The sequence below is a fragment of the Aphanomyces astaci genome (genome assembly GCF_000520075.1).
Source record: "Aphanomyces astaci strain APO3 unplaced genomic scaffold supercont1.21, whole genome shotgun sequence".
Lineage (NCBI taxonomy): Eukaryota > Oomycota > Saprolegniomycetes > Saprolegniales > Verrucalvaceae > Aphanomyces > Aphanomyces astaci.
The window spans coordinates 53,990-79,117 of NW_009798284.1; the positions used below are offsets into that span (position 1 = coordinate 53,990).

The window sequence follows — 25,128 nt, forward strand, 5'->3', positions numbered from 1 at the left end:
AAAAGGATTTTCATACACAAAAAAACAAGTAATTTCACTACTCTTATTCGTAGCCAAAGACGGACGTAATGTTAGTAGTATTTTGCAGACACTTGGCATCCTTGAGCAGTTGATTCAACGTCCCTGACGCATTCAATCCTTTCAAGTCGTCGAAGCCCCCGATGAATTTCCCCCCAATCCAAATGTTGGGCAGCGAGTCTTTCTTGGTGAGGCGTAGCAGCGAGTAGTACACGTCCATGCCGCTGGGGATGTGGTTGGGGTTGTCCATCCACACCCCAAAGTAGTCGTACTTGGCTTTCTTTTGCTTGAGCAGGGCTTTGGCAGCGGCACAGTACGTGCATCCTTCTTCCCCGAAAATTGCACACCGAGCGTTGCGTGCATAAAACTTTGTCCAAATGTCCACTTCTGAAGGGACTTCGGTGGGCGTGGGGGTCGGCGCGGTGGTAGAGTTAGGTGTCACGGTGGTAGGGTGAGGGGTCACGGTGGTAGAGTTAGGGGTGACGGTGGTAGATTTAGGGGTCACGGTGGTAGAGTTAGGCGTCACGGTGGTTGTGACAGGAACAACGGCGGTGGTAACTGGGGCGTCCGAGGGAGCGTCCGTTACAGGGGCTTTGGTGGGGATTGAAAAGGCCAAGATCTTGGTCGTGGCGTTGGTGCATTCGTCCGTGGCAGCGATCTGGGGGGAGCAGTCTTGGATCTTGGATGGGAAAATTTCTCCACTGCCTTTCATGGCGGGGGCTTTGCTCCAACACGTCAGCACGTCAGTGAACGCGCCATCCAGACACTGCAACACGACGTCGGCACCCCAGTCTTGTTTGAACGCTGCGCGGAGATCGGACACTTTGACTTCTTTACCAATGTTGTCGGTGATGACTTTGGGGGCCTTGAGCCGTTGCGCCAACTGAACCACCGTGAGCAGGTACGATGCATCCTTGAGACCGCCGCAGGGGTAGGCAAACGTGGGCTGGTTGCCTTCGGGGGCAGAGGGGGACCACATGTTCTCCAAGTCGCGAGAAAATCCCACCGGAAAGTAGTTTTTGAGGTGCGTTTGACCGACGGCAGAGATAGCAGACGATGCGTAATACTTACCGTAGTCGTCGCAGCGAGGTACCGAGTAATTGTTGAAGCGAGGAATAAGCCCCCCCGACACCAAGTTGGTGCGCATGATGTCCGACGGATGCGAGCACAAGGGCTGGCACAAGCACGTGCAGCGGCCTGCGTACCATGTGCTTGTGTGCACCCACACGTCTTGAACGCCCCAGGAAGGCGGGAAGTCGGCAACAGCCAACTCCAGGGTCGCGGCAACGAGCAGCATGGACTTTGCCATCACCATGTTTGCCCGAGGGGTCAATTGAAATATGATGTCGTTCTTGGCTCTGACGGGACGAAGAACGAAGATCAACTGCCACTATAACCTAGCTACTACTCATAACCTAGCTACTACTCATTTGTTCTGGCTAACTCAGGCAGCAATGGGACACAAGGACTGTGATAATAATAACCTTAAGAATTACATACAACTGCTAGTCGAATACAATGGCAGATGCGATCGAACTTATAGTACATATTCATGAGTGGATTGAATGCGAAGGCCGTAGCTAAAGCTAGCAACCAGGATGTGGATGTGGTTGTTGAACGGTGGCAACAATACATTTGGAACGTCGAGAGGCTTTGCAAGTGAGAGGGAACCCTGATATCTGATAACACATTCGAAATAGAGTCGGATGTAAGCTTATTTATAGTGAAACCCACAGCATTGTTTTATAAACACGACAATATAAAAGTTGTACTAACGTTACAGTAGTACCAAATCACTGACACGTTTGGACATTCTACGTAGTACTTAAAGTAAAAATTAAATTACAATAGCTTGTTCGAGTGACACCGAAGTTCGTGCAGCATACGAACATGAAGGTCCATTTTTGACAGACGTGACGTGCCGAATGTATTGACACAACCAAATGAGCAGGAGGATCGGCCGAATAATTTAGCCAATAAGATTGCAGGAAATCACAGTTCAACCAATCAACAACTAATTAGTGTGATGAACATGATCGCTGGACATTTTTTACATTCAAAAGTCAGTACAGAAATCGATTGATGGATTTGGCAAGTCAGTATTGGAGATTCGGTACGAATTTCCGAACCCCGTTCAATCGAATCTCGCCGACCGAACCGAGCACCAATCTATCCCATTGGTCAATCCGATATTACTTGTCGCAGATTGGCTACAATCCATGTTCGATTTTCTACCGGAAAAGGCGAAGTGGATATTTGCCAATCAGATGTCACGACTCTATTTGTGCTCGATTGAACGCATCAAGGAAATCCACAATACAAAAGTCCAAATTGCTGAATGGACAATACCTGAAAAACGAACATACGACCAGGTCAACGTCGTCAAAGTCTGATTTGGTGTAACGTTACAGTAGTACAGTACTTACAGTTACTTCACCATTTTTCGTTTAAGTTCAGGTTATTTCTGGTATATTTCGTCGAACGCACAACTGATTCACGCCATGTGCGTTATGTTCGCCAAGCATTCAATATATTTCGTCCAGACTCTACTTCGTTGAATTATATTTCGACTAATGTCCGGTACATGTCACCACACAACTAGTACAACTAGTATATATATTTCAAATGATGTTCCATCGATTTCGATAAATCGACGCAGCAAATTACACCCCTTCCCCAAATTTGTATCAAATCGACAATAACGTTATAAGAAATATTTCTACCGGTAGTAGACTTAGGTGGATCAGCAAATATTGTTGGCAACCCAAATTTTGAAAATGCTGTCACGAAGCTTCAACGTGGTCGCACGCTCACTCGGCCTGAGAAGTTGGCCGTTGCTGCACTGCGAAGCAACTATGCCACAGATGATGCCTCGGACGAAGATGCTGGATTTGCCGAAAGAGAGTTGAAACGTCCTTCGGCATGTGCCAACCTCGCCGACCGACGATGTTAACCTTATTGCGATTCTTGTAGGAAGCACACTGAAAGTTGCGCCTGAACGGATGCAAGGACGACCAGGTCGCGTGGAACCAGCGCCTGCATGCGTTGCCCCAGCACTGCACTCGCTCGCTCGTGTACTGTGCCCACATCACAGGCACTGGTTTCTCGACCAACGGAGCATGCCCCCTCCCCCTCTATTGCGACTTCTGGACTTCTGTTAACGCATGCGTAGACTATCAAATTTTTTTTTGTGTATCGGTTCGTTTTCAAGCGCATTTAAGCGTAGACGCGATTATAGGTCGCAACCGCACTAGTACCGGCAACGGAGTGCTACTACTGATGCGGCTTTCTAAGCGATATTCCCTGCTAGTAGTTCATTCACTGACTTGTTGGTATGCTTTGCCCTGAACTACTTTTATCCAGGCGATTTTGCGGCTTGGTGTCGTGAATCCATGCGAATAGAGTTCAATCGCTGTTTGGCAACCGGTGTGAAATATGATGAAAAACGCTAAATTATTTTGCGTGATCCCACTTGAGATCTGGTTTTAGAGTTTTGGGTTTAGCGTCAGGGGTGGGGATGCTCTAAGGTAAGCATTTGTATCAACAGGTCCAGCGCACCAACACTCTCCACAACTACATGGACCTGTCGACCTCGTCGATCGAACACGAGATCGAGAAGAACATTATTGAGACGATTTTCACGGACTTGTTCTTTCGCGACGACGACAACGACGAAGACAACGATGGTGATCAAGAAGGTCAACGAGAAGGCCAACGCAATGAAGTTGTTCGTCAAGAAAGTGGTCATCGACATGGGGACGTACACGTACACGGCGACAATCAAGAACGATATGCGCTTCGAGCTCGCCATGGACTACGTCGGTGCCGGCATATCGTTCCGTGAAGCAGCTGCTGCCGTCCAACACGCCAGAGTCCGCACCAACACCCCGAAGGTGCAGGGCATGGCCGACCTCATTGTTGCAAAGTCTGTCCGTGTCCTGGTGGCCGTCGGGCTACAGATGATTGCCAAGTTAATCGACGATCCGTCCGTGTGGGCCTTTTCTCGGGCTGGCGACGGTAGCACTCACCGCGGTAAGTCGTTTTTTGACCTGCGCACCCGCGTTTGCTACCGCGGCTTCCTCATCAAGCTGCACCTGGTCGCCATCCCTATGTTTGAGCGCCACACTGCTGCGAAATTTTTTCGCCTGATCGTCAATTTCCTCGACGAACTGTACGTCAATTGGCGAGCCAAGCTGCTCGGCTTTTCATCGGACGGCGAGAACACAATTACTGGGCGTCACGGGGACCTGGTGACGCTAATTGTGAGGGAGGCCGAGAACGACGCCATCCGCTTCTGGTGCCCTCCTCATCACATCGACATTGTGGTCAAGAAATCAGCCGAGTGCATCTTCGAAGGCAGCTGGGTAAATATTCTGTACGAGTTTTCCGTGTACCTTCGCGCCCAGAACAACCTGATCATCAAGATGAACGTCAAGTGTCCCAGGAAGGCGAATCGATGGGCCAATCTTGGGAACGTGCTTACAGCAGCAGTACCGCCGAACACTGATCGACTACACTAACTGTGAGAACAGCCCGGCGAAGTTGCCTACCGCGGATTGGTGGATTGTTACGTACGCGATCTCGCCCGCCATCGACCTCATCGACTTCACTCAGCTGCAGAGCCAGTCGCTGGTCATTCCACAGCAGGAGGAGCACATTGAGCAGCTCATCGCGTCGCTCAACGTGTTCTTCAGTGTTGATATTGTCTATGGCGATCATGCTGCCGATGCCGATGACGCGTACGTTATCACCGGATACGTATCGAGTCGCTTACCGTAACCCCAACAAATTACCCTTACTAGTACCCTATACCGGATATTAGCTATACTATCCGTACGAAAGTGCAGTACTAGGGTATAAAGACTACAGATTGGCCATCCTCAGGAGGAGACGTTTTACTATTAAACGCCTCGGTTCTCTCAGTTAAACCCACGAAATATTGACGTTAAATCATTATTAGCTACGTTTTTTACCTGGTAATTAGGTTAAACATTGTGAATAATCCGGATACAATGAAAACGTTCGTACGGATAAGTGCTGTATATAAACACCAAGATATACTTGATCCTCCTTTTCGGCCAAAATGTACCTGGTTCCATATATCTCCGTACAAAAAGACACCGGTTGGTTTAAATTCTATTACTCGATCAATTTTTCACCAATCGAAAATCTGAACCGTAACTTCTGTTGGGCTTGTCCAGTTCTATCGTTATTACGGTATATTTTCCTAAATTATATCAATACAGAGTTGGAATAGCTGTCGAAAGTCAAGGCATTTATTTCACAATGACAATTCAGGACTGTGAAAGGTCACACAACATGCGATCGGGAGTGGTGGCAACACGGCAGCATAAGTACTAACGTTATGGCAACCATTTTTACTCTGCCATGTCTAACACAGTCTTGGGTTCTCGTGCAAAGATCTTGCTAACGGCTAGAACAAGGTTCACACGTAAAATAGGCAAGTAGGTTGAAGTCTATGAGACAACGAGTTTACACGTTAGCACAACTTTCTGTGCTCGGGGGGAGACGCGCATGCGAATGCTCTCTATGGGAGTGTGATCTGATGTACTAGTAGCAGCCTTGAACGCATCGCTCGGATTGCACCTTCTCGAAAGCGAAAGGTTCATATAGAATTTCGATATACGTATACATGATGTCAGATTTCGGATGATTCGAGGATCCGTCCCACTGATCTGTATTCCGGTTGCATCCAGGGTTGATTTCGTTCAGGGTTGGGAATGAGAACCCTGAACGAAATCAACCCTGGATGCAATTCATCGTTCAGTTTAATTTCCATACAAATTAAAAGTAATAATATTATTGGAAATCATTGTTGTCTTCCGCCGGTCTTCGCAACCGACGACTACCGTGTTCACAACGTTGACCTCGATGACAAATCCAAAAGTAACTTTATTACCCAGTCAATCAGTCAGTTCCCTCCTTTCACTTCACTACTCTCTACAAGTCATGCATCGTACAGTGTACCATCAGCTCGGCACATATGCCCCTCCGGATCCAGGTCATAGTTCACACTCCTCAAAAGTCGTCCTGTTCCAGGCCAACTTCCGGCTACGCACCCACATTCTGGCACGGGGAGTCGAAGATAGGCTCGGCTGATAACACTTCCCCCTACATCGGGTGGCCACATGCACTCGTGCGATCGTCAATCATTTCGCGCACGCCGTATTCGTTGCTCCGGGCCTTGGCCCAGCGACGGAATAACACAGGAACGTCTTCGTAGATCGATAGGGCCGGTTCTGAGGACGACTCCAGATCGTCCAGGCACTTGTCAGGACTTCCCAGACCCTATCTCGCAGACGCAGGTCTCGGCGGGCTTCCACATAAAAACCTTCATCGCCGAACGCAATAACCTTCAAATCTTCATTGCCTTCATGTCCGCTTTCACAATACAGAAGGAGGCGACACGCATGATGTAGGGACGTCGCCCCCGGAGGCACCAGATTCAGGACTTCCATCAGGTAGTCGGATACCACCTTCACGACCCGGAAGGGTCCTTTCCAACGCAACGGTAGCTTTCCCGGATGCTGGAGAGCCCGGGCCACCATTACAAATTTGACCAACGCAAATTTCGACAGCTTTACAGAGCGTTCACGATCACAACGGTACCGGGCCTTAGCGCGCTTTGGTGCGGTCGTCTCTGTCATGTGCTTGTGCATAACTCGCAGGGCATCTGCAAGCTCAGCCACATGGCGTATCATCCGGGACTTAATCCAGTAGATCGTTAGCTTCCGGGGCTCATACGGGACTCGTACGTGTGGACCAGTCCGGTCAGGGGTGGTATAGCAGGCAGGCCCGTAATCGCCGTCGATGGCGCCACGCCGTCCAAACGGTTGACCGGCTGCTGGTTCAGGGCAGACTGTACCAAAGGTAGCACCCCCGGCCAGTCTGCGGGTTGCAAGCGCATCTCGCTGCACAAGGTCTTCAGGGTCCGGACGACGATCCGGTTCACCATCCCAACTGTCCCGTTGGCCTAGGGGCAGTGTGGTGTGATAAAATGGTGATGAACACCAAACATACGACCCAGGGTACTGACCAGTTCGTTCTTAAAATGGGACCCGGTGTCGGATACCCAGGTCCTGACCACCCCGAACAGGCCAAACCATTCCATCAACGCCGCGGCCGTCTCTGCTGCAGACGCTGTCGTACTGGTATGCAACCGAACGAACTCGCTCATGTCATCCTTGATGACCAGGACGTACTTCAGGCCTCCCGGGGCCTCCGGGAGTGACAGCCAGTCGAAATGAATCAACTCATTTGGCTGCGTTGCATTCAGCGCTTCACCCCAGGGACGGGGTACCGACTCACCGTCGACCACCATATTCAATGCAGGCAGGCAGTGACGAAATTCTTCACGTCGGTCTTCAGGGAAGGCTCTCCGCAACAGATGCCCTCGTCGCTTCCACTCTCCGGTGTCCCGCCACGCCGGTATGGGCCACCACACATATACGCACTGGTATATCCAATGCATTTCCCCGGATCCAGATCTTTCCAGCTGCCGTCAGAAAACACTTCTTCTCGGCGCTTCAGGAGGCGTATTTTTCACATGTCGGATGGCCAGGCTGCAATTCCGTGATCGCATTCGCCGTCGGCCACACAAATTCTTCGTTCCGTAACGGCGACACCAGGGCCAGCCTGGACACCCGGGCAAGCACTCCGGGACTCCACCGGAACTCTCCGGTCCAGTTCAGGATGACTTCCCCAACGGCTCAGGAGATCCGCCCAAAGGTTCTACTCTCCGATCACACACTCCACGACGTACGGGAACGTCGTCATCGTCAGCGGCCAGCGCTGGAGCTTGTGGGACTGGTACTTGGCCATGTTCGAGTTCGACCCTAGAGGGTTAAACATGTACACCACATTCCGGTGGTCCGTAAACAATTGGAACCCTCCCGGACGGATCAGGAGGTACTCCAGGCGTTTGCACGATTCAACAACCGCAAACGCCTCCTTCTCCACGATCGGTCATCACCCCCTCGCTCCCCGGAACGAACCGCTCAGAAACGCCAATGGTTCATGTCGCTGGTCGCTCGCCAGTAGGGCCAGGTCCTCGACATGGACGTGTGTCGCAACAGCTCCCCAAACCCCTCGCTCGCGTCGGTATACAAACACACCATCTTGTCCGGGTCCGGGAGGGAGAACGGGACCATAAGTTTCAACGTCTCTTTGATCCAGTCGAACACTCCAGGTGGTCCCCGGACCACCCGACGGAAGTCAGCGCAACACGCGTCAAGCCGTCTTCTTCCGGGAGTCGGCCGTTTTGGCCGCAATATCCAACAGCTTCTTCAACGGAGCTACCAGCTCCGTGTACTGCGGGATATTCCCCCTCATCCAGTTCGTGGCACACAGGAACTGCTGGAGATCCGCTGCCGTCTGCGGCGGCCCCATATCACACAGACCCTGGATCCGTTCCGGGGCATGCGCCACGCCGTCCTTCGAAATCTCTTTCCAGCACCATATGGTCCGGGTGGTGTGAAAAACACACTTCCCAGGGTGCAACTTCAGTCCGTACGCTTGGCAGATCTCAAGCAGTTTACGCAGCAGGTGCAACAACTCGTCCGTGGTCTGGGCATACCCCAACAAATCATCCAACCATCCGAGCAGTCCGTGCATCAGGAGGTCCCCGAACAACTCGTCGACCACCTCTTGGCAATAGGCCACCGCATCGGTCTGGGCCTGGGTCGGGAATCTCCGGGGATGCTCCCGCAGCCAACAGCGCAGAAACCAGGCCCCCGGGGGCCACCGACAAATCAGCTCCTGAGTCCAGGAGTGATGCCTGCACGGGACAATAGCCGGGAGCTCTGACCGTTTCGCGTCCGGGACATCCTTCTTTACCGTCGCCACGCGGCCACCAGGTACTCCCGGGGCTCCTTTCTCGCCGCTCCGACCACGTCCGAACGTACTACCGTGTGCTCTTAGCAGTTGCTTGACCTCTTCGGGGGTGATACCGGGACATTCACGGACCCGATGGCTGGTCGACGTACACTTCAGACAACCGTTGTTCGATGCACCGATAGCCGGTGCGTTCGGAACAGGTGTCAGGGGCTTCGCGTCTCCCCTCGGGACCCCGGGTCCTCCCAGGACCTTCGACCCGTGCGGCTTCAGTAGGTCCGGCCTCGGAGGCGGCTTCAACTCTTCATCGTAACCCACAAAACGTGTCCCATCGCATATTCCCGCAACCAGCGCACAAACCGGTACACATCCTTCTTAAAAGGCTTGCTTCGCATCAACGCCATCTGCTCGGTAACGGCACGGTGGCGCAGGCTGACGGCGTCCGTGATGATCTTCACGATCGCCTGGCTCTCTTCCCGGATTACCCACTCCTGGTAGTCCCGACGGATAGCCGCAGCCAAACCATCCAGCATGCGTCCGATCCGGGAATCCGCGTCCGGGACCGAGATATCAAAAACAACAGCAGATTTTATCCGCTTCTTCAGGGTGTCCAGGGCCCGGGGATCGACGTCGTAACCTTGCTTGAACAACATAATCCATTCTACCTCAGAAACGTCATCGGGATCCTTTCCCTTCGTCGCAGGTTCGATACACGCCCTCACTGGCATGATGAACGGTCCGACCCCGTTTGCAGTCAGTGCATTGGTCTGGCTGATTTACAGGTTGTACGCCGCCATAAAACGCGTCGTTCTTCCTTCGTGGACCCCTTGAACGTCAGGTTATTTGGGAGGGCCGGGGCGTTGTGCAGGTGCACGTGGTTCTGTCCCATATCCACATCTTCCTTCTCCGGCGCAGATCCGGGAGCCGTCCCGGATGTACCGCCAAATTCGGGGGCCGCAACTGTCGTCGGTCTCCCGTAACTCTAGGCCTCATCAACTGCTACCGGTTGTCGCCTTCCTTGTGGTGACCGGAACAGCCGCCGCGCAATCACACTGGCCCGGGGCCTTCCTCACTCTTCAAAACGGCCCACGCATGGTGCACGGGCCGCAGGACTCGTCGAGCGATCCGACCGGGATCGAGCTACGACAGAGTCCCCGTGGTCGCTACCGGGTAGCTCCACGTCCAAGGCTTGCTCGTTTCCAGTTCCAGGAAACTCCATGTGTTCAGTCGCTAGCGTTTCTGTAAGACAGCTAAAGAATTCTTTGTTGTCTTCCGCCGGTCTTCGCAACCGACGACTACCGTGTTCACAACGTTGACCTCGATGACAAATCCAAAAGTAACTTCATTACCCAGTCAATCAGTCAGTTCCCTCCTTTCACTTCACTACTCTCTACAAGTCATGCATCGTACAGTGTACCATCAGCTCGGCACATATGCCCCTCCGGATCCAGGTCATAGTTCACACTCCTCAAAAGTCGTCCTGTTCCGGACCAACTTCCGGCTACGCACCCACATTCAGGCACGAGGAGTCGAACAGAGGCTCGGCCGATAACAATTATAATGTATTTTGCGTGGTGCAGCATAAATCGCCGGTGTTCCACGCCAGACGCACTCGCCGGTGGTTCGTGCCATCAATGAGACTCGACGCTTGTCGAAACCAGTCGTGTTGCAAGACACATCTACACAGGAGGCCAATGCCCAATGACATCAATCTACCCGTGCAGTTCGCGCCGTAGAGGACCTGTAGCTGCTTCACTGCTACCAGCTTGTCGGTCGAGGATTGGACCGTAACCTGATAGCAGCGAAGCAACGGTGACATGCGATGGTCATATATGGTATCTCAAATAGGCGCTACAACGTATTCATGATATAGCCATACCACGTGTTATCCGCATCGAGTCATTTCGCTTATCAAGCTGCACGTGACTTCGTTGTCGTGGGAGGACTTCCCTGGACACGAGAAAATACCCCAGTCATAATTCGGATAAAGTGAGCCGGATAATAAGCCGTTCAGGATTGAAGAATCGTCCATGGTTTTCTCCGACCAGGGCCTAAGGTAAGGTAAAATGTTTAAGCAGGGCCATTCGGGGTAAGAGCATCTGCACTGGTGCCAGTAAATATGACCCCATTATCTGGATAACTTGTTCGGATAAGCGAGTTACTGGCGCAAATTTTACTGGCCTCGTTTTGATTTCGCACCGAAGGCAGTAAATTTAAATCAGATTGCACTTGCTTCGTGATGGATTCGGCTGCATGGGACTCTCCAGTGAATGTAGAGACCATCACCAGTTCTATAGTACAGTATTGGAAATGTTACCGTAGCCCTCATGTAGCAAATCTGCTTGTCATTCACTATGCCGGTACCTCTGTGTGCATTCGGGACTACTGTTATACAGAGGGAAAGCCTTTGTCACAACCAAATTGTACATCACACAGAAGATTTGGGCTATTCCACAGAAATTGGTCTTTTCCACAAGGCACAGAGTCATCCTCACAATGTGTACAAATGTATCCGTTTATACAGGATTGTTGACGGGGGAAGAATATTCTATTTGCTGATATTAATAGATCTGAATTTGTGAGGGGAACACTTCAAACTGCGATTACTTTAGTTTGGATTGAAAACTCGATCCACTCAGAATGGCCTGAAATGCCTTGTGGGCAGAGAAAAACACATTCGAAGTTCATGCATGCTGGTCGAAGTATTTGGACTTGCTCTTGGTAAAACAAATTGAAAAGTGAGCACAGCTGGACAAACGAACCGGATAAACCTCTATAAACACGTGACTTTCACTACATAAATACACAGAGAAATCCATCGTCCCTTCACATCCACAAAGAACGACCATGGATTCACAGTCAAAGGTACACTTTTCTCTCACATCACCAACACCGTGTTGCTCCCCAATTAACAGTAAACACACTATGTATGCGTACTTGCTGTTGCACGCGAATGCTGTATGCGGTACCTAGAGTACCGCATGCCGCATTCCCATACAATAGTGATATCGTTGCGCACTCACATGCGTATGTCCTAGCACAATGGCGGCGCCACTACCTGATCATCGTGACGCCGCATGACGACCGCGCCGCTGACGATTACAAGTGTACCCAGTACGACATACTAACACCCGTACTCCGGCCACTCGAGCCATTACGATCACCACAGTTTAAGACGATGAGTAGTTATTGGTCATGTGGACATGTATCTTATACACATAATTGGGATGTCCTGTTCTATTCTGAGTTTATGTCACCGTTGTTTTTTGAAGAGGTACAAGCGCCGAATCGTTCGAATATAATCCACATGAGGAAATTTGCCCAATGGGACTGTTCCTGCTCTGTCAATAACTTTCGTTTGCAGGCCATCGCAATGGACAACCCAGAAATGTGCAAGGTTGTCGGTGACAGTTGTTAACAAGTAGACACCTTCGCCCCCACGTTTGATCGTTGGAAACACGTTCAGCTGTGCGTTGCTAGTGGGATCCAGCAGCAAGTTTTCGGCAAATGTTTGGTGGCAAATGCGGAAGCCCTTGGTGCCCAAAAAGCGGATGAATGAACGCAACGCCGCTGATGGGATCCCTTCGTTGGCGTCAATCTTGTGATTCGCCATAAACTCGCCCATGTCGTCATCCGAGACGTTTAGCGGTACATTTAACAGCGTCGCTGCAATGCGAAATGCCGCTATCAAGCAAGTGTTCGTGGCATAGCTTCGAAAGTCAAGCCAATGAGCGTCGTAGCTGCGAAATTTCGCAAAAGATAAATTTTCACCATTTTTTGGCAAAACGCTTTCCATCGATGGTAGCTGCCAAGCGCTTCGCTGCATGTGGATAGATAGCTTACAGGGACCCACGATGTCGTCTTGCCCAATAACTCCGGCCGCGCCCAATGCACTAGGAATTGGTGCTTGCCACGGAACCAGCGTTCGTCTGCCAAATGGTGCACTTCGCGGCTGTGCATGGGCTGCGGAGACGTTACCAAGATCATGTCTGTCGGGTAAAACGACTGCGTTGGTGGTGACAGTGTGCGTCGCTTCGTTGTTACAGTGGGTTCACATGGATGTCTCGACGTAGCTGGTTGACAACGCTCGTAGTCTTAGCCGGCTTTTGTAGCATTTTTGATTATGACATTTGTAGCTGGCTATATATACTACGTCTGCCAATGTGTTGGCAACTTGACAAAAACAGAGAAAAATGAATTATTTTTAGATGGCAGATTCTACCGAATGGCGGGGATATACCGGCAGTCGTGCTAAGGTCCCAGCGCACTCTGACTATCTGGTATATTGCACGCCAACACCGGGGATCGAACCCAAGACCTTTCGCACGTGAAACTGAAGCTCTACCACTGAGCCACATGACACAATGAGTTTTGATAGAAAAATTAATTAATTAAGTGCTTGATTAAATTTTAAGTACACTCACACTATTAATCCATCCTCATGTTCTACATCGTGATCAATGAGGTCAACAGCGATGACTGGGCCAACGCGGGCACCACGACGACCACGACGGCCACCACGAACTTCACGACCACCGCGGCCACCACGGACGGTGCGTCCTCCCCGAATGCTGCGATTGACAATCCGTCGCACCTTTGGGGCCATACCACGAAGTCGACGACCGAACTTGAACGCCACGGCGAGCAAATGGACGCAGATCCCAGACCGATACCAGTAGCCGTAGTTGCATTGAATGTTCGTCAGGTTGACACGCCACCCGTTGGTGGGCTGGTCATTGTACTCGAGTCGCTGGACGTGTCGAGTAATGTACTGGTACCCAAAATCATTGACAGGGACAATGGGTCCATCTGGGATGACGACATCACCGTTCGCATTTACGTGATGTCGTACGTTCCAAATATTCGGACCATCCTCGATTGCCTCGTTGAAATCGAGCGCATTCTTCCGTTGGGGTTGTTTGAAGTGTTGGAGGAGGCGTCCACCAACCCGAGGGGTGGTCCAGAATGGGGTGGCCTTGTCTGACTCGCTGCGTAGCAGTCGTAACAAGACTTGAACCAAATGCACCATGCCTAGGCGCTGGTGCCCAAGAGCCTAAAATGTTGCGTTAGATTCAAGCGTAGTTTTTGGTGTACCTTTTTGATTTCTGCATTGAATTGTTCATTGAGATTGTTGGTGGTGGCAGCCCCAAGATCCGTGTGATACACTTGCCATTTCCAGAACCGGCAGGGTGTGTCATTCAGTGGTACGTTTGCCATCATGGTTGGGGGCATCCACCATCGGAAGATCTTCAGTCGAAACTTTCTCACTCCTTGTGACATGACATTCCACTTAGCCTTGACACTTCTTGCTACGAAGTCCAGGTGCACCCGATCAAAAGCTGTGTGCCTGCGGTATATGTCCTTGGACGCTTCGTCCCATTCTTGCCAAGTCAATTTGAAGCTAACCGCGAAGTCTCGGCACTACAAAGAGTCTAAAATTCTCAAATTTTTGTTGGTTCTTCGTACCTTTTTCATGACGTGGAAAAAACACATGATATACTCAATTGCGGCGCCAAATGTCGCCCGTACTCCATTATACTGATTAAGCTACAAGTATAATCAAAATGATCATACACATGTACCAACCAGTATCATTGTGCAGTAAAAGAATTGAAATCTGCGAAAATGGAACATTGTTCTTGGAGTCGAGCTCTGGACCTTTACGGTGTAGTGCCATGCACCTTCAGCTAATAGATCTCTACTTAAACTAACGACATTAATGAGAATTAGGTCATAAGTTCATTTCATACTTTACTGTACTGAGGACTATCTGGGAATGTTACCGGTATTGTTATTGCTACCAAAGCTCTTGCAGTAAGTACGAACACACTTTGACGCGACGAAATACATTGCTTGTCGTATACGTGATCGCGCCACCAAGTCGACTCGCTCCTCTTTCTCCTACTGGAATGAAACGGCGAGTCACACCAACTGTGCACCGGGAAGTACACAGCACCATCGTTGAATTTAAATCCATAGACGCTTTCGACTGCATGACCCCGACGAATTCGTGAGTTCCAACCACACACAGGGAATTCTTCCTACCTATTCCAACAGGAGTAAATGTCCTTGTCTCCCAAAAGTAATAATTTTCGAAGCTTTACTTGCTGTGATTTATACTGCAAAGCTTGTGATTACGACGATTTTGTTGTGATAAAAACCACCACTCTGTTATACACTGCAGTACTCGGGCTTAGAAATGACTTGCAGTTTGATCGTTTCCGACGATTAGATCGAGCGAGGCACTCAGCCATACGTGACACAACTGCACCGCTGCACCTGCTCATGTGGGGTGAAGTTTCGGGAGCGTTCCTTCATTGCCTGTTTTGCTTATATGTATGCATAGTAACGTTTATTCGCGTACATCAGCTAACTAAGAAATCATTTGCGTCTACAGCTAGCCGACTTCGTATACCGGTACGTCGAACATCAGACGTCTGAGTGCTGGGGAATGGTGGGGCATGCGATGACGATCTGCTCGACCAGGAAGCCGCGGAGGGCCTTTCAGGTCGGTCAGGCACGTGAGTCGCTGGAGCCGGGGACGGTCTTGAGGTCAGCGTTGAGGACGCGAGGCAGCGACGTGATGGGCGGCCAATGCTCAGCAACGGAAAAGCTGAAGGACCGGGACATGGACTTGTAGGCCGCTGGGGCCTCCTTGTCCTATGGGGTTGACGGGACACCGGATGACCTGGTCAAGGAAGCCCCAGCGGGAGCGAAGCAGGCGGAAGCTCCTTGGCGAATACGTCGGCGCAGTCACGAAGGAACTTGGAATGGGGAACAAAGCCACGCATTCGATCGAGTCACAGGTGAATAAGATTGGTCAGTTGACTTACTGGAGTCCAGTACTCCAACAAAAATTCCAACAAATTTACTGGAATATTTGTTGGAGTAGCGGAGTCCAGGAACTTTTTTACTGGCTATTGGTACCGGTGCGAACGATTTTTTGGAATTCCAGTAAATTGCCCAATAAAATTATTGGGATCTGAGAACTGCTGGTACCGGTGCAGATGCTCTAAGTAAGGTAAGGGTAAAGGTAAAAGTAAAATTATATTTACCACGTTTAACTTTTACCTTACCTTGCCGAGGCGTACCAGCAACATATCACTCACATTTAACATGTTCGGCTTTCTACTTGTTGAAATAAAAATGCTGTCGAGCTATCATTCACTCGAAACGGCGTCGTTCAGAATACAGGAATTGAAACGACAGGGCCACGGCCATGCGCCATAACACAAGGACCCCGCCAAGGACCCCAATATCTATTGCACAAACGTGGCGACTACTAACAAGTACGTAGGCGTATATTATGGATGGTTACGCTTCTGGAAGGAATTCACAACTGCATTTACACAACTGCATTTCTAGTACTACACCATTTTGCAGTTAAGTTGGACGAATGCCCGATATATTGGCCGTGCGCCCGATATACAGTATTTGGTGGTGTGCCCGATATAATTAGCCATGTGCCCATTGAATTTGGTACACCGAGGTCATGTGACCGATATATTTGGCGGTGTGCCCGATATAATCAGCCGTGTGCCCAAGTAATTGGCCATCTGCCCGATGAATTGTGTCGTGTGCCCGATGAAATGGAATAACTCAAATAATTATATTTTATGGAGTGCAAATCAGTTTTGGTGGAAACATCAAGTGTTTGAAGTTCGGAGGAATTCGCGCGAAGGCAAGAATTCGAAATTTATACTTCAATAAAGTATTGTTTAAGTTCATGATGCGCGCGCTTTCCTCCAACATTTTGAATGCTCATTAATCAAATCACCAGGGAACGCACAGCGTGGACGTAGCTGTACCCCCACGAACTCCGGTTATGATGTCAATTACCTATACTTCATCGTTTCGTCCATACTTCCAACTCCGTCCAAAACTTGAATCTGTCGCACGCAGAGTTCATTTTTCGATTTACCTCAAGGTACGCACCATCGATGGACGCGCGGAGGTCATGAGCAACATGGGCGTTGGTATGTGACGTTACAACAACGATGCTGCATGTGTCGTTTAACGACCATTTCTATATTGAATTGACTTTGTATTGCCATTTTCATCGGGCACACGACACAATTCATCGGGCAGTTGGGCAATTGCTTGGACACACAGCCAATTATATCGGGCACACGACATCCGTGTGCCAAATTAAACGGGCACATGGCCAATTATATCGGGCACACGGCCAAGTATATCGGGTATTCGTCCAACTTAATGCAAAAAGGTGTAGTTACACCAACACCACATTATTACTGTACCTGCAGCAGTATTCCAACCGCTCTCTTATTCAACCAATGACTTCAATCCCCTCATGTCGTTCACCAGTTGTGTTCATGTAGAATGCCGACTTGACAGAGCACGCCGCGTGGACGTCGGGCAACGTTGTGACGTGGTGCGATGTGCGGAGTGCCGACTGCATACTTGGTCCGCCACGGCGGCATCGCCCCGCACGTGGATTTTCCTCAGCCCGGAATGCTCAAGGATATGGCTCTCATCGATCCCTTCGAGACCTACGGGTAGAGATTTAAGTAGTAAGAGGTCACCAGTCGAATCCTGTTCTGCAGCGTGCAGAGCAATTGGGCCGCGCGTCGGTTTAACCCATTCCAACACATACACTATGTGTGTGTGCCGTGTCAAAAGTTCCGATATCTTAGTGGAGTTACTGGGTATTTTAGTGAATGGTAGTCAGTAGGCGCCTCGTGGCGTGTTTAACCTCACTAATGTCAGTGTTATATTTGCTACCTTGACGAAAGTTCCGTGGCCGAAAGCCAAGAAGAAGCGGGGGACAAAACAAAGATATCTTTAGTCCATTTTTGAGTTACTCATTGGAGATGGTACGCGAACATTTCTCCGACGAGGAATCGCCAAAGAACGCCGAAGAACGATCGCAGTTGCGTGACCGGATCGAGGAGCACGAGAACGTGTCGCTTGGTGTACCGTGGAGAACCCGTTCATATCTCCCCGACGACGACAGCCGCCTGCTGTCGACGAGTGGCAACCGCCACGTAATGGGTTTTACACCCCTGTCACAACCCGAGGATTACCAGCTGTTGCTGCGTTTGGACCGCTGCTGCTCTACAAACGACTGAAGTAGATGGCGCTTCAGTGCCGTTGCCAGGCGACAACGACCCGTCGGATGTCCATGACGATACATGCATGGGCAGCGATGGGGGTTACGGCCGTACGGCGCCACAAGTTTGGAACGCGCCGGCGCTCCCCAGCCGCCGACATTTTCGGGCTCAACCAAGGCCGAAAGACTCGCTTTTATGCGCGACTACCAAACTTATCTGGGCCAGATCAACGCCATGCAGTGCAATGGTTCGCGTCTGTTGGCGATGCCCGTGAGTGCCTGCATGGACCCGTTTTCGAAGCGCCAGATCGCGCTGTACGACTTCAACCGCGACCACAATTCCATCACGAACGATGAGTGGGTCGCGTGGTTCAAGTCAGCGTTTGAGGAAGACCCTCAAGACCTGAACATTTTGAAGCAACGGCTGCAGCGAGCGATTCGTTTCGATACGGAATCTTGGACGCGGAGTCCGGCGTCGGTCGTATGTTGGACGAGTTGATGCGCTCGTTGGAAGAAGACCACCAGGAGTGGGTACTCCATCAGGAAGGCAAGATGGTCGTCGAAGTCGATCAAGCCGGAATCGCTGAAGACAGCGGTTCACAAGCAGCTGCAGTTGCAACGGAACAAGGTGTTGACGAGCGACGTCTTCCGTTACGTCAACTGGCTGCGAATTTTTGCAGCTGGCCACCAGCTGTACGTTGGACTCGGCGACGAGTCTAAACCTTCCCCGGCAGCGAAGCCGGTAGAAGCTGCATGAGGCGGCAAGCGTCAAGTTCCAAGACGTGAAGGCAGCCGGGAAGACGCTGCCCAGAACAATGGCAGTGTCGGCGGTCGATGCGATCGTGCCCAATACTGCTGAGCCACCGGCCAGGAAGTACTGTTAGAAGTGCGGTGACATGAGTCACCGTGTGGCGCGGTGCCCGAAGACCGCGCATGGCGAAGCCGAAACGTTGTTGGCAGCGCAAGTCAAGCCCTGGAAGGACGGCATCAAGGTGCTGGTCAACCAGCCGCAGCTACTGAAGACAGAGCGCGGCGTGCTATTGGAGAATGTCATCCGCATGGACGATGTCCTATTGGACTCTGGTTCAGACATGACGGTTGTCATGCGCGGCGTCATGGATGCGTTGGACGCAGCCAGTGTCGAAGTTGGGATTGTGTCCCATAGCGTGCCGCATTTGGCGTACCTGTACGGCAGTGACGCCAAGCCAGTTGTGATGACGCGCAGCGGCAATTTCAACTGCGTGATTCTGGACACGACGTGTGGACCGCTTGTGTTGGTTTGAAGGCCTCGGTCGAATTCGCGTCGACTGCAACTGAACTCATCATGAGTTGCCCAGTCATGCAGTTACCGGCCTTCAGCGTTGAAGACCTCCTTGTTGGAGCAAGGAAGAAGAAGGAAGAATGGGACGTTTCGTCCGTACCGACGAACGAAATGTCTGGCATGGCGAATGTCAAGCGCCTGATGGTGGAGAAGTTGAATCCGCCGGAGCTTGACCCCGACGACGGGATGGAATGTGCTACTCCGGAGGTTTATCCCAAAACCTCCATCGAGGACGAAGCGGAAGGGCGCCGCACGAAGCAGGCGGCCGTCCAAGACAATCTGACGGCCAAGGCAGCCGAGGCTGCAAGGCCTACTGGCCAAACACATTGATGTGTTCCGTGAAGACTCGGGCGACGATCCACCTGTCAAGGTTGAACCTCTGGAGGTTCGGATCAAGCCCGGCTCGACGCTGATGAAGTGTGGGATTCGGTGGTACCCGCCGCTGCATGTGGAGTGCATGCGCAGCCATGTGGTTGCCCTGGAAGCGAATGACATGGTATACTGTACCAAAACAACCGGACTACGTGGGCCACAACCCCAGGAATCGTGCCGAAGGAGGAAGTCGGCGACTTGCGCATGACGATCGACAGCAGGCCGATCAACGCCTGCACGGAGCCGATGCCTTGGCCGATGTCAAATCTGAACAGCGCGATGGTATGTCTGGTCGAAACGAACGTGTACTTCACGTTGGACGTGACCAAGAGGTACTGACAATTGCCGCTGCGGACAGCCAGATGTACTTCTCGTTCATGACGCCCTTCTGCGTGTACACCCCGACCCGCGTGCTCATGGGACAGACGGACGCTGTAGCGTACTACCAGTCGGTTCCCACCAAATGTTTGGTGAACTGCTGTTCCGAGGCCTGTTGGCCTGGCTCGATGATTTGCTGGGGTCCGCCAAGACGACGGACGAGCTGTTCGACTTGTTGGACCAAGTCTTGACCACCTGTGCCCAGTTCGGACTCAAATTGAGTGTGGCAAGGTGATTTCGGCCGATGGAATCACCCATTCCACAAGCCAAATTCAAGGACTCGTGGATTTATCGCCGCCGACGACAGCGACCGACCTCCAGTAGTTTGAGTGTGCAACCAACTGGATGCGTGCGAGCATCCCTGGTTATAATCAGCTGGTGGATCCGTTGCGACGTCTGCTTGACGTGGCCAAGAAAACGGCGTTCGTGCGTTGTCGCACTCCCTGCCGTGGGATGGTCGTCCGACCATCTCAAGTGTTTCGACGATGCGAAACACGCGTTGGTGCATGTGGTGCCCCTGTCGCACCTGCGAGAAGACATGACGGTCTGCGTCTTCACGGATGCCAGTGACCTGTTCTGGGGTGCGGTCGCCACACAAGTACCGCCATCGGACCTGGACTTGCCTCTCAAAGACCAGAGGCACCAGCCGCTTGAGTTCATCAGTGGGTCGTTTTCTGGCGCGAGTGCGCGCTGGCCCATTGTCGAGAGGGAGGCCTACGCTGTGGTCAAGTCGTGCAAGAGACTCGACTACGTGGTCGTACGCCCGGGTGGTTTCCGTCTGTTCACGGATCGCCGCAGCCTGGTGTACATTTTTTACCCAAGTGGCCCGAACGTCAACATGGCCATGACGAGGCCGACAAGCTGCAGCGATGGTCGCAGGTGATTTCGACATTCCCGTACACCATTGAGTGCGTCTCGGGTGACGCGAATGTATGGGGCGACCTCCTGAGCCGATGGGTTGCTCCGACGGATCAACCTGTTGTGAATGTTCGAAAGTTGATCCATGTGGTGTCGCCTCTGCAACAAGTGGATTTCGAGTGGCCGACAGCCGCTATGTTCAGCGGCATCCAACGTTCAACCATGCAAGGGGGACGGACCCCCCCAAGCGGTGTGGATTGGGACGACGACTCCCATTTTTGGACCCAGACGGACGAATCTGGATCCCGGACGGTGCTGCTGACCTTCAGCAACGGATTTGTGTGATCGCCCACCAAGGAGCCAGCGGTCACCGTCGTATCGCAGCAACAACCAAGTCTGTGTCCGACAAGTTTGTGTGAAAGACGCTTTCCACGGACGTCGAAGTGTTCATGCGGTCCTGTTTGCACTGCCTGTGTATTGACGGAGAAATGGTTCCCGGTCTATTGGGTTTGGCGCTTCATACAGAGAAGCCGAACGAGCTCATCAATTTCGACTGGTTGTCGAAGCCCATGGCCAAGTCCGGCCAAAACAAGTGCTTGTCGTGAAGGACGGCATGAGTGGTTTTATGCAGCTGTTCGCGGCAGAGTCCGCTGACGCCGCCGCGACCGCTCAGTGCCTGATGACGTGGTTTACCACGTTCGGTGACATATGGGTGTCAGATGGCGGCCCTCAAATCAAGAACGAAGTGATTGAGAATGTCGGAAGTTGGTGGGTGCCCATAATCACATCACGACAGCCTACAGTCGTTGCACGCACGGGATGTAGAAGTAGTCAACCCACTAGCGCGCCGTGAAGGATTTGCATAGCGAGATGGAACGCGAATGAATGGCCGAATTTGTTGTCTCTCGTGTCAAGGTGCCCTCAACCATCAGCCGGCGGACCTGCTGGGTTGAGTTGCACCTGTGACAGCATTTACTGGCCTGCAAGCCAGAACCCGCTGACAGGTATTTGTCACCCGACGTCGCGGGCTGGCTTGAAGATGCCCATCAGACACATCACCACGTTTTGGTGAAGTGGCTTCGTCTAGACGATGAAGAATCGTCCTGGGAACCTGGCGAATGCTGGACATTCCAGTAATATTTCGCAAGTGGGCGGCGACCAACAAGAAAGAACGTGCCGTGGCTGCCCTCATAAAGTCACTGGACTTGCCGTAGCAGGAGAAGTGTTCTGCAGCGTTCAGAGCAATTGGGCCGCGCATCGATTTGACTCATCGCAAGCACACACACTCTGTGTGTGTGTCGTGTCAAAGGTTCCGTTACCTTAGGGAGTTACTGAGTACTTTAGTGAATGCTAGTCAGTAGGCGCCTTGTGACGTGTTTACCTCATTAACTTAATGTCAGTGATATATTTGCTACCTGGACGAAGGTCCCGTGGCCGAAAGCCACACAAAACATCGGCGTTGGAAAATGGAGTGGATTACTTTGCGAAAGGGCGCGGATGCAGTCGTCGCGACAACTCGACGCGGTCACGTCCCCTTGTGGAAGAAGCACGATTTGAATAGTAGCAGCAACAGCAGCAGTCGGAAAGTCTCCAACTATGACATGGCAGCCCCTCGTCGGCGACAGAATCAACCGTGTGTGCTGTACAAAGCAAACTCACTGGGAGGGTTTGTGCTCCTGCGAACCCACACCACCACCCCCGTTGTGGTTGATCGCATGGGATGATGGAATTATTTAACGACCTCGACAAATAAATAATTCCTCTGTTCCATATTACTGCCGACTTTTCAAAATCACACTTTTCCAAATTACTTGCGACATTTCTTTTAGCAAGTACCTCGTCATCGCTGAGATTAAAGGCAGCGAAGGTGGCATAAATGACATCATCCAAAGTACGACTAACCAACTTGTACTGCAGCGATTGGATCGAAGCAAATAAGCCCATATTTAACACATTCAGATCTGGGCTGTTTGGTGGCTGGCAGCGAACCACAAAGGACCAAGTACCACAGATGCACGCAAAGTCAGCATCGGTGATTCCTCCGTGGGGTGTCGCATTGTCGTGCTGAAGCACAACACGCTTGTTTACGGTAGGGAATTTTACCTTGATAACTGGAATGACTCGCGTGAGCACATAGTCTCTATACACAACAGTGTACACGTTCACCAACGTTAGCACGATCGTTCCCGCCGGAGGTTGCGGGAGTTGCGCACAGCAGATAGGTTCTACACGATTGGCCACATGCCAATCTTGCTGCCGAAGACATACAATGGCGCCCAGAAACATGACCTTGGGGATGAAGCGCTTGCTTGACCAGACGCACTGCTCAGGCTCTTTACCCTCCGTCAGATACTTCTTGCGGATCTTCTCCTCGTTGAACCAATTTTTATCAAGGTGTAAGACATCTCACATGTCATCAAAATCCGGGGTTTCGGGACCGCAGGGACGAACTCGCGAGCGGCAAAATGCGATATATTCTTCCTTGTTGTCTTTGGACAGCAGAGGCTTGAAGTGAGTGCTACAGCGTTGAATCTTTCCTGCTTTCAGGGCCCGTTGGAGTGATGCAAGTGGTATGCCAGTGCCTTCTGACATGTCGCGCATTGTCGAGCGTAGCGATTGCGGCAGTTCGCGGAGAGTACTGGTGACGAGATCCGGTGTGTATATCAGCGGCCGGTCGACACTATCTACTTTTAACGATGGCACCAGTGCGTTTCGTTGATAGGCCTTCAAGATACGGGAGACGGTGGTTCGGTGGATGTTGAGTTGGGAGGCAGTGGAAGCGATCGCTCCACGAGCAAGCTTGCCCATGGTCGACAGGTGGTTTAGGTGTCGGATCACCTCCATCTTGTTGGCGTAGGAGAGCTCTCTCCCGGTCGGTTGTCGTGCCATGGTTGTCGACGTGTTTAGGTCCCGAAAATCTGCTGATCAGATTCGGGTGGGTGTGATTATTTACGTGGTTGTTATTATGTCGTTTATGATCGAATCGCTTTATTAAAATAACAGGAGGATCAGAACGAACGCCAGCTTTCGGCAGCCAATCGAAATTCACAATTTGGCCCAGGCCGTGATGGACCAAATTTCCTCAAATATAAAAAAGCACAGAGTAGTAGGATTCATCGAATTTGGACAAGAATTCAATTTTTGAGGACGCCTAGAACTCAAATGTCGCACTAATATGGAACAGAGGAAGTACCCTAGTTGTTGCCGCCTTGCTAGAATTTGCACCATAATTTCTGTCTGTTTTGGTGTCTCTGACTGCGACCGTGCTTTTCTGAACAATGGAAACGTGAAATTGGCGACCCATGTAGCGGCGGCAACGTTAAACCTCCAACAAGAATTTTCATACGCAAAACAAGCAATTTCACCACGTTTATTCGTAGCCAAACACGGACGTAACGTTAGTACACTGCATTTTACAGACACTTGGCGTCCTTGAGCAGTTGATCCAACGCCCCCGACTTATCCAATGCTTTCAAGTCGTCGAAGCCCCCGATGAATTTCCCCCCGATCCAAATGTTGGGCAGCGTGTCTTTCTTGGTGAGGCGTAGTAGCGAGTAGTACACGTCCATGCCGCTGGGGGTGTGGTTGGGGTTGTCCATCCACACCCCAAAGTAGTCGTACTTGGCTTTCTTTTCCTTGAACAGGGCTTTGGCAGCGGCGCAGTACGTGCATCCTTCTTCCCCGAAAATTGCACACCGAGCGTTGCGTGCATAAGACTTTGTCCAAATGTCCACTTCTGAAGGGACTTCGGTGGACGTGGGGGTCGGCGCGGTGGTAGAGTTAGGGGTGACGGTGGTAGATTTAGGGGTCACGGTGGTAGAGTTAGGGGTCACGGTGGTTGTGACAGGAACCACGGCGGTGGTAACTGGGGCGTCCGATGGAGCGTCCGTTACAGGGGCTTTGGTGGGTATTGAAAAGGCCAAGATCTTGGTCGTGACGTTGGTGCATTCGTCCGTGGCAGCGATCTGGGGGGAGCAGCCTTGGATCTTGGACGGGAAAACTTCCCCACTGCCTTTCATGGCGTGGCCTTTGCTCCAACACGTCAGCACGTCAGTGAACGCGCCATCCAGACACTGCAACACGACGTCGGCACCCCAGTCTTGTTTGAACGCTGCGCGGAGATCGGACACTTTGACTTCTTTACCAATGTTGTCGGTGATGACTTTGGGGGCCTTGAGCCGTTGCGCCAACTGAACCACCGTGAGCAGGTACGATGCATCCTTGAGACCGCCGCAGGGGTAGGCAAACGTGCCCTGGT

The 25,128-nt window shown here is 51.5% G+C and overlaps 7 protein-coding genes and 1 pseudogene across 9 annotated transcripts in view; 3 read left to right on the forward strand and 5 right to left on the reverse strand.

Annotated features, from left to right (window-relative positions):
• Positions 1 to 27: 27 nt before the first annotated feature.
• Positions 28 to 1,344, reverse strand: H257_08932 (hypothetical protein). The gene has a single exon (XM_009835020.1). It carries the CDS (start codon positions 1,331 to 1,333, stop codon positions 44 to 46), a length of 1,290 nt encoding a protein of 429 aa, XP_009833322.1. The 5' UTR covers positions 1,334 to 1,344; the 3' UTR covers positions 28 to 43.
• Positions 1,345 to 3,461: 2,117 nt separating this feature from the next.
• On the reverse strand, positions 3,462 to 4,717 carry H257_08933. Of its 2 annotated transcripts, XM_009835022.1 has the most exons (3): positions 4,594 to 4,717; positions 4,047 to 4,529; positions 3,462 to 3,971 (listed from the first exon to the last, which is right to left on the reverse strand). In XM_009835022.1, the coding sequence occupies exon 3, from the start codon at positions 3,827 to 3,829 to the stop codon at positions 3,524 to 3,526; it is 306 nt and encodes a 101-aa protein (XP_009833324.1). In that variant the 5' UTR covers positions 3,830 to 3,971; positions 4,047 to 4,529; positions 4,594 to 4,717; the 3' UTR covers positions 3,462 to 3,523. The 2 variants fall into 2 exon arrangements, with proteins under 2 accessions (XP_009833324.1, XP_009833323.1); XM_009835021.1 differs by having other exon boundaries at positions 3,462 to 4,529.
• An 8,444-nt stretch (positions 4,718 to 13,161) lies between these two features.
• H257_08934 lies at positions 13,162 to 13,232 on the reverse strand (annotated as a pseudogene). The gene has a single exon. The product of its transcript is annotated as a tRNA-OTHER (tRNA).
• An 80-nt stretch (positions 13,233 to 13,312) lies between these two features.
• On the forward strand, positions 13,313 to 13,855 carry H257_08935 (hypothetical protein; the record flags this gene model as incomplete). Its single annotated transcript, XM_009835023.1, has 1 exon — positions 13,313 to 13,855. One exon carries the CDS (start codon positions 13,313 to 13,315, stop codon positions 13,853 to 13,855), a length of 543 nt encoding a protein of 180 aa, XP_009833325.1.
• A 2,982-nt stretch (positions 13,856 to 16,837) lies between these two features.
• On the forward strand, positions 16,838 to 17,399 carry H257_08936 (hypothetical protein; the record flags this gene model as incomplete). The annotated part of the gene is made up of 2 exons (XM_009835024.1): positions 16,838 to 16,843; positions 17,211 to 17,399. 2 exons carry the CDS (start codon positions 16,838 to 16,840, stop codon positions 17,397 to 17,399), a joined length of 195 nt encoding a protein of 64 aa, XP_009833326.1.
• A 4,084-nt stretch (positions 17,400 to 21,483) lies between these two features.
• H257_08937 (hypothetical protein) lies at positions 21,484 to 22,594 on the forward strand (the record flags this gene model as incomplete). The annotated part of the gene is made up of 2 exons (XM_009835025.1): positions 21,484 to 21,634; positions 22,296 to 22,594. The coding sequence occupies 2 exons, from the start codon at positions 21,484 to 21,486 to the stop codon at positions 22,592 to 22,594; spliced, it is 450 nt and encodes a 149-aa protein (XP_009833327.1).
• Positions 22,595 to 22,642: 48 nt separating this feature from the next.
• H257_08938 (hypothetical protein) lies at positions 22,643 to 23,759 on the reverse strand (the record flags this gene model as incomplete). The annotated part of the gene is made up of 3 exons (XM_009835026.1): positions 22,643 to 22,716; positions 22,877 to 23,240; positions 23,322 to 23,759. The coding sequence occupies 3 exons, from the start codon at positions 23,757 to 23,759 to the stop codon at positions 22,643 to 22,645; spliced, it is 876 nt and encodes a 291-aa protein (XP_009833328.1).
• A 524-nt stretch (positions 23,760 to 24,283) lies between these two features.
• The window catches only part of H257_08939 (hypothetical protein), a gene marked incomplete at both ends in the record, with an annotated part of 1,256 nt that continues 411 nt past the window's right edge, over positions 24,284 to 25,128 (reverse strand). Inside the window, one exon of the mRNA XM_009835027.1 lies at positions 24,284 to 25,123. Coding sequence (XP_009833329.1) covers positions 24,284 to 25,123 — 840 coding nt within the window. The remainder of the gene's footprint in view (positions 25,124 to 25,128) is intronic.

What these genes read in the sequence shown, in the direction of transcription:
- H257_08933 (XM_009835022.1), bottom strand. Translation starts at nt 3,829, where the DNA reads ATGGCGAGCTCGAAGCGCATATCGTTCTTGATTGTCGCCGTGTACGTG.
- H257_08932 (XM_009835020.1), bottom strand. Translation starts at nt 1,333, where the DNA reads ATGGTGATGGCAAAGTCCATGCTGCTCGTTGCCGCGACCCTGGAGTTG.